The 13,168-nt window shown below is 35.4% G+C and overlaps 1 protein-coding gene across 2 annotated transcripts in view; it reads left to right on the forward strand.

The window, feature by feature from the left end:
• Positions 1 to 13,168, forward strand: part of TBC1D5 (TBC1 domain family member 5) — a 446,950-nt gene that overhangs the window by 218,455 nt on the left and 215,327 nt on the right. For both annotated transcript variants that reach the window (XM_079795163.1, XM_079795164.1), the window contains exon 5: positions 9,572 to 9,641. In XM_079795163.1, coding sequence (XP_079651289.1) covers positions 9,572 to 9,641 — 70 coding nt within the window. The remainder of the gene's footprint in view (positions 1 to 9,571; positions 9,642 to 13,168) is intronic.

Here is a 13,168-nt window from a genome sequence, read left to right on the forward strand (position 1 = left end):
GGATCTGTCACTGAATGTAATAGTAAAAATAGGAAGTGCCCAAAGGAATCTATTTTGTAGAAAAAGATATTTCCCTTTTTGTACATTGAAGAAAAAGAACAATTTATATAAATATTTTTTAGTTACTATTTGAAAGATTTATAGAAAGTGAAATAGGACTTTAATACCAGATATATTTTTATTTCTTTTAGCAAATATGTGTATTACTTTTGTTATATATATTTATTTAGGCCCTGAACAGATGATTTAATGTCGTGTTAGAATTCCCTAAGTATCAATTAGATTCTCTTTGAAAAGCTATTATGCGAGTGGTAGGGTTGTGGGAGAGGAGTTCATTGAAATTTCTGTAAGACTTGTAGCAAAACTAAATATGTCAAAGTTTACACCCAACCGTTACATATATATATATATTTATTTATTTTTAGTAAGAAAACATATATAGCAAATGGCAAATTATATAGGGTCTCCCAAAAATGTATACATACACTGAATAATTATAAGGCAGTGTTTATTAAAATACATTTCATTTTCAAAATTGAGCTATCATCTGTTAAAGTGTATATACATTTTTTAAGATCCCCCTGTTAAATAATTATCTTTGCCCTTAATACTTTTTCTCCAAGTTTAAATAAATATATTCTTTGTCAACACTTTTATTTATGAGGAAGTTGTTCTGTTTGGCTGCTTAGATACTTAGTATAAATGTGTTTTGGAATTGTCTAAATGGCAGCATTGTCATTGTATAACTTTTTTTGTAGAAAGGTGATTTCAAGGGCCAGCAGGTCCACATAGTCTAATAGCATTTTCTGCTTGTCATCTCCAATCCGCATGCTCCCCCCAATAGTCAGTACCTGCTAGTGGTCATATTAGGGAAGTTAACAGAGTTGGCATAGCTCATTGCTACTGCTGGAAAATGAGGTCAAAGTTTCTGCCTCATTGATACTCCATAGTAAATGATGGCATATGTGATACCCAGTAATTTTCTTATTCTGAGAAAAATACATTGCCTTCTACAAAAAGAGACTGTCTCTTTGAGCATAATAGAAGCTTATTATTTTGGACTAGGAAAGACTCATGGTTCATCAGAATAATCTAGGAAGATTTTTAAAAGTAGGGAATCCTGAACCCCACCCATGATTATCTCATCTCTTCCAATCTCTCTCCCTCTCCCTCTCTCTCTGTTAATCTCTCTCTCTTTATCTCCCTCTCTTTCTCTCTCTCTCTCTATCTCTCTCTCTCTTTCTTACCATCCCCTTCCTTCTCCTCATCTCTCACTTTTGCATTTGTACCCATGAGTGTACACACACACACACACACACACACTACATACCTGCCCTCGGGTGATTTGGACCATTATTATGTTCATGAGCATAATCTGATCTGTTCCTACCCTTTTTGTAATCTGTAAATGGTAGGACTCTGAAATCAATGGAATGCCTAGAGAAATAACAATATGCCAGGAAATGACAATCATAATAAATAGAAATATTTGCATTTACATATTGTTACATGTTAACTTAAATTGGGTAATTATACTTGTGATTATATAGGCCTTGAAATTGGGCCTTGGTTCCATTCAGTTGCATAATAATGAATTTTTTAAAGCTTGTTTTATACTTATGCATGTGATAGTTTATTACTAGATTGACTATAGTTTTAGTTTATTATCTATCTACATTTTATCAGTTCTGATAACAGTTACATATATTAAGCTCCATACATTGGACGGCTTTATTTTTCAAGACTGTAATATTATTTAAATTTACTATTTTTCCTCCCAGACACTGTGGCTCAGTGGTTGAGCATTGACCTATGAACCAGGCACCGTTACAGTTCGATTCCCAATCAGGGCACATGCCGGCTTACAGGCTCGAACCCAAGTAGGGGGCATGCAGGAGGCAGCCAATCAATGATTCTCTCTCATCATTGATGTTTCTCTCTCTCTCTTTCCCTCTCTCTTCCTCTCTGAAATCAATAAAAACTTACTATTTCTCCACTCTCTTTGTTTACAGGGTGGAGCAAAAGTAGGTTTACACTTGTGAGTACACAAAAACATAGTTTATTCTTGTATTATTTATTAACTAGAGGCCCAGTGCATGATTGAATCATGCACGTCAGGGTCCCGATGGACTCACCATCATGTATCCCAGCAGGCCAGGCGGCACCTCCACCTCCTCGCCCCTCAGACTGCGGCCCTTCGAGTCCATCGGGACTCTGATGGATGGCCGGGGTGAAAAAGCGCCCCACAGGGGCGGGCCGGTTAACCCGGACTTCACAGGGCAGGAGGTGCAGCGTGTGCGCAGAGTGACGGGGCGTAGGTGGATGCGGTGCTTCTCCATGTCTTCCTCGTCGCTGCTCTCCATCCTCTGCCGGGTTTCCGTGGCTTGCTGACTGAGGCCAGAGCTCGCTCCCCCACTTTTGATGATCCGCGGCCGCTGAGGGGGTCTCCCCTGCTGTTGAGAGGCGCAGGGGGTGGGACCCCCTCAGCGGCCTGGATCTGGCCGTTGAGAGGCACAGGGGGCGGGAGTCCCGCCCCCTGTGCCTCTCAACAGCAGCGTAGCCCCGCTCAGTGGCAGCGGATCCGTGCCTCTCAATGGCCGGATAGGCCACCCTGAGTCCCGCCCCCCAGCCTCCGCCGCCCAATCGTGGGCGTAGCGGAGTGATGGTAATTTACATGGTACGCTATTATTAGATAGGATTATTGTATTATTTTCCATACAGACAACTGTAAACCTACTTTTGCCCCACCCTGTATATTATATTCAACTAGTAGCCCATTTGCAGGAAGAATCCTGCAAGCGGCCGCTGCTGCCACCGTTGTGGCCGCAGCACCTGCACTCATGCGCCGCTGCCGCCCTCCGCGCTCCGCCCCGCCCCGCCCCGCCCCGCCCCGCCCCACCCGGGCTTTCCCTCTGGCAGCCACCTTGCTTTCCGCTTTTCCTCCCTCTTCCTTCTAAGTTGTCTTCAGTCTTCACTCCTCCCTCCCTCAGCGTATGCAAATTAACCACCATCTTGGTCGTGTAATTTGCATACTCGCCCTGATTGGCTGGTGGGCGTGGCTTTGGCTGGTGGGCGTGGCTTGGGCGTAGGGAAGGTGCGGTCAATTTGCATATTTGTCTATTATTAGGTAGGATATTTGGTATAATTACCATCAGGAAGAATATTAAAAGGATACCACAAATTTTTCATGCCATCCTTCTATAATTCATGAAAGACACTTCTTGATAATTAAAAAAAAGGATCAGAAATGTTTTTAATTACTAAGAGAATAAAGTTGCAGTTTTCAACTTATATTATGAATAAGCTTATTGTCTACTAGAGGCCTGATGCATGAAAATTCGTGCAAGAGTAGGCCTTCCTTCCCCTGGCTGCCGGCACCAGCTTCCCTTCAGCCGCCGCTGCCAGGAACCCGGGACCTGGGTGGCTTCACTCGGGCCCCAGCTTCGTCTGGAAGGACAACCGGAATGATACCCAGAAGGACGTTTGGTCTAATGGTCTAATTAGCATATTACCCTTTTATTATTATAGATAAGCAGAATTAATAGCCTCTCTCTTTTATTCTTCCACTGGTTCCAGTATCTTAAATACATTGACTAAAGTGTTCATGAAAATGATAGGTAGCACTTATTGAGGACTTACATTGTGTTATAATCTATACTAACCACTTTACCTGTACTTACCTCATTTAATTCTTATAACCACACTTTCTGGTAAAAACTTTCTTCTCCATTTTACTGATGAGGAAACTTAGATATTGAGCAGTTAAGTAACAGAACTGCCCTTTTCTCTCTTTTACTTATCAGGCTCAAATAATGCATATGTTGATGTGCTTGATGTTGTCACACAGGTCTCACAGGCTCTGTTCACTTTTCTTCATCCTTTTTTACTTTTGCTCCTCAGGCTTGATCATTTCAATTGCCCAATTTTTAAGTCTGCTGTTTCTGTCTTCTACCTACTCACATGTGTTTTTGAGCTCCTCTAATGAATTTTTATTTCAGTTATTGTATTTTTCAGCTCCAGAAACTGTTTTCTTTTATTATTTCTGTATTTTTATTGATTTTCTTTTTTTGTTCATTCATTTGTTTACCTGATTTCCTTTCCTAATTTATCTATGATTTTGATTAGTTTTGTTTTGCTTTTTGAGCATCATTAAGAAAGTTGTTTTCAACTCTTTGTTTAGCAAATCTAATTTCTAGATTCCTGAGGGATAGTTTCTGTCACTTTGTTTTTGTTCCTTTGATGAGTCATGTTTCCTGTTTCTTTGTATCCTTTGTGATTTTTGTGTGACAACTGGATACTTGAATATTATAATTTAGTAACTCTGGATATCAGATTCCCCCATTCCCCAGGGTTTGCTATTTTTATAGTCTTAAAACTGTTATAGTGTATGTGTCTAGTGACTTTCTCAAAGTATTTTTGCAAATACTTAGACCTTGACATATGTAGTCACTGCAGTGTTTATTTCTTAGTTTGTATTCTGCTAGAGTTTTGACAGAGACTTCCTTGAATGCCAGTACTTAAAACAACAGCAAAAGCAAAACAAAAAATAAACATTTCTTTGTCTTTGCAGATTGGCTTTGTGCTATGACAGTCCTTAGTTTGTTAGTCAGGCTTGTACTCATTTGAGTGATCAACTTAACTTGGAAGCTTAAGGTCTTCTCAGTTTTTTTCTGATCATGCAGCTTGTCTGGGGCATGTGCATGGCATTCCACTTTCCCCTGTATATATTGGTCCTTTTGAATGTCCTAATTTCCCAAAGAAACTTTCATAGGCTTTTGCTCCCAGGCCTTACATGGTCTATTTTATGAATCAGTTGTAATTTTTGCCCCAGTCTTCTGCATTTGTTGGTTTTCAGTTTGTTTGGCTTACAGTGTTTTGACAAGCAATGCCCACCACCTTATTTTTTTTTTTTTTAAGTTAGATGCAAAAGAGATGAGTATCTTAAGTCCTTCAAAATAGAACAGATTTGCACAATTTTTTGCAAATATGATTGGCCGCCCCTCGAACCTCCAGGTACTAGGTTCTCATGCTGGGAACTGGTTTTTCACTTCAGAACTGCTGCTGCCCCGGGGAGGGGCTAGGGCAAGTAAAAATGCCACAAAGCTTTCGAACTGCCTTTCTTGATTCATTGTTCATTTGTGGGGTTTTTTTGTAAATATTTCACTATTTTCCAGAGTTGTTCCAAAGTTGTTTTCAGTGCTTGTTTTCAATGTTTCCGAGGGAGGATAATTTGGAGTTGTATATCCCACCACTGTTGATGTAACTGCTTTCTTTTTTAAAGAATTCTATTAATGATTTAATAGGAATAACAAAAATTTTATTTTCTTAAGTTAAAATTGTCCACTCGAAATTTACTTATTTAAAATGGTTTTTATGCATTTCTGTTTTATATTTGAGTTTTTGTTATCTAAAAAATAATTTGGAAATATTACATAGAAAGCTAAATAAAACCATTAAATCATTAGAGTGTAGATAAATTGACAATAATAGAGAAAATGGAAAATTACTAAATACACAGATTTTCTGTATTTACTTGAGTGCTGGTTCTTAGACCTAATGAGTGGTCCTGGATTTTATCATAAATAAGAGAAACTGTTGTTTAACTGATTCCTGAAATGAATCAGTGTGGCTACTGTCCTCACAAATGATGCTGAGTCTAATGCTTTGCCTTGACCATGTGTCAACATATGAATATACTTAATTCATAGATTTTTAGAAAATCATTACTTAAAATGGGATTGTAAATGTAACAAACTTTTCAGTAGGAATACCAGTTCATTTAAAAGACATGAAAGGTCTCATAGGTCTTTATACTAACAGTTATACCATCTTTTCCTGTCACAATTGAAATGTGGTTACCCATAGCTTTATTTTCAGTGTGAACCAGATCTTTCCCCCCCCCCCTTTCTATTAAATATTCATCACACATACTTGGTGACATTTCTTTTACAATTTAGAAATAAACCCTTTTTATTATGTAATAGTTATCAGAATTCATACTTAGTGTGATGTGATACCTAAAATTTGATGTCTTTTAGATGTACACCAAAGACACGATTGAATTCATGTGCTCATTCACAGCAATATGCTGGTTCTTTTTAACCTAACCTAGCTTAAAATCTCTGGTTCTCCTTTCATAAAGCAGATATTTGTGCATAAAAAGCACCATAGAATCATTGCAAACTTTCATTTAGTGTGACCTCAACAGTGCACAGATAGATGCTATAAATGCCCTTCACTAAACATGACTGCAGTAAGTGCTAAAACTGAGAAAGAAATTAGATTTTCATGTTTTGAAATATGTCACCACTATACTATTTTTGGCTTAATAAGTTAGATACAGATATATTAGAAATTACTAGTGAAAAATACTATGCTTTCGGTGTCCTCATATGAAACAAGCATTCTAATTGTGAATATTATGAACTCATTTTACAAACTTACCACTAACAAGAAATAAATGTGTTATATAAATTTCAAACTGTAATGCTCCCAAGTAATTAATGAACTGTCTCTATAAATATATAATGTTGAACAATGTTATATTACTTATACAGTAACACAATATGTTATATATTGTATATGATTTATACATTTAGAAAAATTTACTCAGTTAATAAATCCAGATTATTTTATTGATTAGTTTATGTTAAATATTGAAATACCTTTAAAATACTTTAAAAATTTACTTTATTGTTAAGTTTCTTTTTAAGCAAGTGAAAGGAAGCCTGTTATCTCAACATTTAACTATTTGTGTTCTTTGATCATTTACTAGTAAAGGTATTTGTGTAAGATTACTTTAATAATGTATTTGTGTGTGTGTGTGTCTGTGAGAAAGAGAGAGAGTGTGTTCTAAAAACAACCTATGCATCCTTGTTAACAGTACTGCTGCTACCTGGTAACTTAGTTCTAGAATCAAGAACAACTAAAAACATTATATTAAACTCTCTTGCACCCTCTGTTGTTATTTTTAGGGAACACTACACATACCTTCCTATGATTATTAGCATTAGACTTATTAAAATCCCTGATAAAATTAATACTTAGTTTATTATACTTTACCTCAAAATTAGGTTGATAGTAAAGTAATATTTGTTTTTAATTCTTATTTGTTATTTCTTGTGTTATAGATATGTTTTTATTGTAAAGCAGCTTAAACATGAAAGATGAGCCTTTCTGTTTGTCTTTGATTTTTCCTACTAAACCCTCCAAATGTTTCAAACAAATGAAAGTCTCCATAGGATATAGCACACTCTATATACAATTTTCCAGAATTACAAATTCTGTCTGTGTTTTTGTAAACCTTTAATTGTCAGACAATATCCTTCCAAAATAAGAGTCTGGAATCGTCCATACTAAAATTAAGAATTTATAACTGTCAGGAACAGATGTTTTCATAAACATTTGCTATAATTAATTTCAACTAGAGGATTGAAGGAACAAAGCAGTTTTTCCCACTTCAAAACTTTATTGCCTTTTCCTTGTATAGCAAACTCTGAAATCTTTTCTCTAATATTGTTTAGAGAAACAATTGTACTCCTTATTTAGTATGTTTTTGAGAAAGAAAAACTGCTTTTTCCTCTTATTACCATGCTTTGAAATTATATTTAATGTGATATATTAATTTCAAAACAGGTATAAAATGAAGAACACTTTTGTAATGTATTATGACAAAACCTAGGTGTGTTTTTTTTTAAGCCTTAAGTCTTAATTATTTGAAGGATTTTATATTTGAGCTGTAAATATCAGCAAAAGGCAAGAAATGTTCCATTGGTGAGATTTTACATATTTAAGTAATCATAATCTTTAATTTTAAAGAGAAAGAAGGCTCATATATTTCAATATATGATGTACTTATTCTATGCTGATTATAGAGTGTTTCACAGGAAATGTCTGCAAGCTGTTAAATAACATGTGTTATAGGAAATTTTCATTTAGCAAGACAGAGACTAATTTTCCTTAACATTTTTTATTTATTGTAAAACTATTAATTTTTTAAGGGAAATGAAGTATATTGAGTGAGTCAATTTACGGTACCCATATTTTCAAAGATTTAACAAAGTATACCCAGCTAGAATGATCTTAACTGTTTTTTGATTTATTTTCTTTTATAATAATTATCAACATTTTTGAGCCCTATGATCCATTTTAGGATTTTTGTTTAATCAAAGAAATCTGAAAGTACATTTTGAAAATATAGAGTTAAAAGTATAGTAAGTGGGCTCTGTCCAGTTCTCATCTTCCTAAAACTTGGGTGCAGCTGCAAAGATTTTGAAGAGAACCAGCATTCTTGACTAACCTGTCAACTATAAAATGTGCAAAAAGAAATAGGTAGCTGTCATTAAAATTACATTTCAGCTTTCAATAACCATTTAATGAGTACCATAATTATATAAGTATGGTACCTTAAGTACTATACTCAATAATTAAAAATAATCTCATCTTTAAAGTGAAAGCTCTGTAATTGCTATTTGACTTAACCAGGACCACTGTGATGATCTCTAGTGGCACCTTAGGTTGTTCAAAGTGGATTAAAAGTATAAATTGAAATTGGATGTATCAGTAAATTATTAAGCTTTAAATATCATAAAAATGAATATAACCTGATGTTTGAAAGTTATATTACAGGAAATAGGAGTATAAAATGTAATCAGATTCTAGTCTTTTAATTTGTTTCTAAAAATAAATATGTTTTATAGTAGTATACTGTGGTTTCATAAAACTATATTTTGCAGTATATATTTAAAACTTTAAACTATTAAAATAGTCAATAAGAATATGTATATTGTAGCATTGGTGAGCATTTTTAAACTCCTTTAGCAAATTTATTGTTATTCTATAATTTTAAACTCATAGGTATGAATTTGTTCTAAATCTGATTTTATGAGGATGCCAGTTTCTTGAGTGAAAATGTGTTTTACCCCCTAAATGTTTGATATTACCACGTGAGGCAGAAATACTTCTTGATGTTATTTTTTTTTCCATTTTTTAAACTGCTGGACTTTTGCCCACAGTTAAAACCTAAAGCTTTGGGAAGAATATTAAGATGTTAAAGCTCACTAGAATACATTGTTATTCACCACCTCCCAATTCTGCTTTCTGTTTTACTTCTGTGTTTACCAAATTTTTAGATAGGGTGAACTGGAGGCTGGAAACATTCCAGTTTTGTTCTCTTTTGACTGTGCCCAGTGGTCAGGGAGGGTGACTTGGTCACTAACAAAAAGTTGCCCTTTGTTTATAAACATTAGTGTATGATTAAGTGGTTTTTAAATATTGGCTTGCCTGTGATGCATAAGAAAATATCTGTACTGTACTTCATTTGTTCCTGTTAGCAGTCACTTTGGCAATATTCCTATTCAAGTTAGAAACAGTGGTATTGGTTATTTCTCAGCATCAATATAAATATTTGGCCTAATGGGCTCTGATTATAAAATACATTTGGGGGACGGATAAGGGGATATCCACCTTTTGACCCAACATACTGTATAGGACTCTCACATAGTAGCTTTTCAACTGAGATATTCAGTTTTCTAATATCCATAATTTCAGTGTTTTTAAATTTTTTTTCCAGGCAACTCAAATAAAAATGGAAGAAGAACAAGTTCTACTTTAGATTCTGATGGGACTTTTAATTCCTATAGGTAGGTGATGAATACATAGATACGTAATATTACAAGATAATGTATAAAATACCTAATCTTACGGGACTCTAACCTTAGAGTAGTAAGGAACTGCTACCTTTACTTTAAAACTATGACAAATGTAAAGAATATTAAGATATGTGATTGTTCTGCAGATTTATTGAGCAATGGAAAATGCAACAATCTCAATTCTCGAATGGATGGACTTATTGTAGATATCTGTTGTTAACCTATGTTAGGATAATTGGAATGAATATATGTATAGTATTAAGCTTCATTATAATCCTTTTTTTTTTTTCAGTATATCTGCGATAGTACTAAAGGCCTTTTTTGTTTTGTTTAAGTTTCCTGCTAAAATGGAGAGTACTGTTTATAAGCAATATAAAATGTATAGAGTATGAAATGTAATTTGTGGTTACATTAAGTGCTGTTTGTTAATATCCTGTTTGGCTCGTCAGCAGACAGGGTAGTTATGGTCTCAATTAGTGAATTTTAAAAAAGGATACACTAGTTAAGAAAATAATGTATTTTAGCTAGTCTTTTGTTAATACTTATTCTCCTTTTAACTTGAATTTGCTGGAGTCTTTCTCGAATTTGTACCTTTATAACAGAGAAACCTAGAAAGAAGAAAGAGTAAAGTATTTCCAGCAATATTGGAAAATTTATATAGTGAACCAAAATGATATAAGAACTAGGTTTACTTTTTGGGGAAAAAGTGCAGATTTAATAATAGTACATTTTGGCATTATAGATAGGAAAGCAGATTGTTGAATAAATAATTGGAGTACACTGTCCTTATGGTTAATTGGTTCTGATACTTGTGTAATGACACTATAAAATATATGCAAGAACCATTGTACACTTGGAAACTCATTTGAATGTTAAGCTGTCATTCTTTTTATATAATAAATATGGAATTTATGCTTAGAATCTTTATATTTTTATTTGCATACATACTCTATATCCCTAATTGGAACTGTTTTATTTGTTTCCTCAGATCGCAGGCAAGCTTTTAACATCTAGAGTAGGGACTTGTATACAGGAAGCATTTAATAAGAATGTAGTAAATGTGAAAGTTTTTACAATTGGTTTATGAATTCCAAAAAAATGAGCTGGTAATTGAAACACTTGACATCTTTATTTTGTACTGGTTGGGGTCTGTATAAATAACCAGTTGCTCTAGTGTCATGGATCCTACAAAAGGCTTGTGTTCCCACGGTGTTCTAGAAGGGATTATCACAGCAGTCAAGCTCATATGTTGTTGTTATATTTTCACTGTATCTGTCCTAGCTCATAAATGTTGGAATTCTCCAAATCCTTCTTTTAGTGCTGAAGTGTGATATAAACTTGGAATTTGACATATTAAATAATAGGTAGAATCATCTATCTGAACATGTTGTAGCTGATCACTCCAAATGAAAAGGAGAATATAAATGATAGTTAAGTAAAGATTCATGAGTTGGCATGTAACTGAGGAATGTTAATATGATAATTCATGTGAAATCTATGGTGATGATATTAGATATAAATACAATAAAAAATAACCAAGACAAAAGGGAAGTAAAGATGTATTTCAAAGGAAGGAAAATCTGTATGTATATAACTTTTGTTGGTGAAATATATTTTACATTACATTTATAGTTGAGCTAATTATTGTAAATAATGGACATAATATAAAATTAAGAGAAATGTGTTAATATGAATGCATAGTATTTATAATTTATTTTCTTCTTGAATAATTTGAAGATTAAAGAATCTTAGTTTTATCCTATATAATAAAGAGGTAATATGCAAATTAACCCTCACACCCTCACAAGATGGCTGCCTATGACCAGGCCGGAAGGGGAGTTACTGAGGGATGACCACATGACTGAACAAGCAGCCTGCGTGGGGCGACCAGGCCTGCAGGGGTGTTAGTGAGGGACAACCAAATGACTGAACAAGCAGGCTGCATGGGGTGACCAGGCTGGCAGGGGTGTTAGTGAGGGACAACCAAATGACTGAATAAGCAGGCTGCATGGGGTGACCAGGCTGGCAGGGAGGGGGAGCAGTTAGAGGTGACCAGGCCAGCAGGGGGATGCAGTTGGGGGCAACCAGGCCGGCAGGGGGGGGGGGGCAGTTGGGGACAATTAGGCTGGCGTTGGGGCAGTTGGGGGCAACCAGGCCGGCAGGGGAGGCAGTTAGGGGCAACCAGGCTGTCAGAGGGGGGCAGTTTGGGGCAACCAGGCTGGCAGGGGGGGAGTAAGGGGTGACCAGGCTGGTTTGGGGGGGCAGTTAGAAGCAATCAGGCCAGCATGCAGAGGCAGTGAGGGGCAATCAGGCCGGCGGGGGTGGGGAGCAGTTAGGGGTGACCAGGCAGGCAGGCAAGTGAGCTATTATGAGCCAGTGGTCCAGGATTGTGAGAGGGAATTGGGCCTAAACTGGCAGTCGGACATCCCCCAAGGGGTCCCAGATTGGAGAGGATGCAGGCTGGGCTGAGGAGACCCCCTCCCCATGCACGAATTTTGTGCTTTGGGCCTCTAGTTGAATGATAATTGTATTTTGAAAATGAACTTCTAATGCAACTTTGCACAATAAATACTATGTTGTTAACTAATATATTTTTAATCAATGCCTGTCAGTGTTGTAATGTTAGGATATTAATTTATTATTGTAATTAAAAAGGCAAGATAAAAAGCTCAGGTGGTACAGTATATAAAAACAAGCTTTTAATAGTTGGCAGGCCAGTACTGTTATTAAATAGTATTATAGTATTTAAGGTGTGAAATGAATATTTTTCTATTCAGTAGGCAATAGTTCTTACAATATAATGAGCTTACTTGTGAATTTGACACTTGGGTTAAATGCAGAATTCATAGAAGCATAGCTCTGGGGTATATTTTCATATTAAGTCTAACTGATAAAACCAAGGAATTGTTGCAAAATCACACTACAATAGCAACAGAATTGTCAGTAAAATTTACTTTTGAAAATGAAAATGATTTTTTCCCTGCCATCATAGCTCTTTTAAACTAGAAATAGGTCATTGGAAAAATGTTAATATTCCAACATCCTCAAACATCCTAACAATTCTACCTTTGTATATTACTTAAAATGCCTCAGAAATCCTAACCTTCCTTCACAGCTAGATAGGTCTGGCTGTCAGCCTGGTATGAACACACTCAAGCTGTATATACTTGTGTCCAGGATAATGATCAGCCTTAGTTTGTCATCTGTTAAATGGATTCTGCCTTCTCACAGCTGTTTTAAAGACTGAGATAAAATGTATAAGATAAAGCTTTTGGAAAATCTAAAGGCAAAGCATGGCTTCATTATTATTCTTTTATGCTTACCTCATGTAAATTGTCAAGGACTAAGGATTAAATGAGCCTTAGTCCTCATTTAACCCTTCAACAGATGGACCCTTTTATTGCATATGCTGAGGTTTTATTAACTTTTGAATTGGTCACCTAAATCTATATTTTTTCATTATTTCTCTTATTTTGGTCCTAAATTTTCAGATTCAAGAGGACACCGTTGCCATTTTC

The sequence above is a fragment of the Cnephaeus nilssonii genome, assembly GCF_951640355.1.
Source record: "Cnephaeus nilssonii genome assembly, chromosome: 17".
In the NCBI taxonomy this organism is placed as follows: Eukaryota; Metazoa; Chordata; class Mammalia; order Chiroptera; family Vespertilionidae; genus Cnephaeus; species Cnephaeus nilssonii.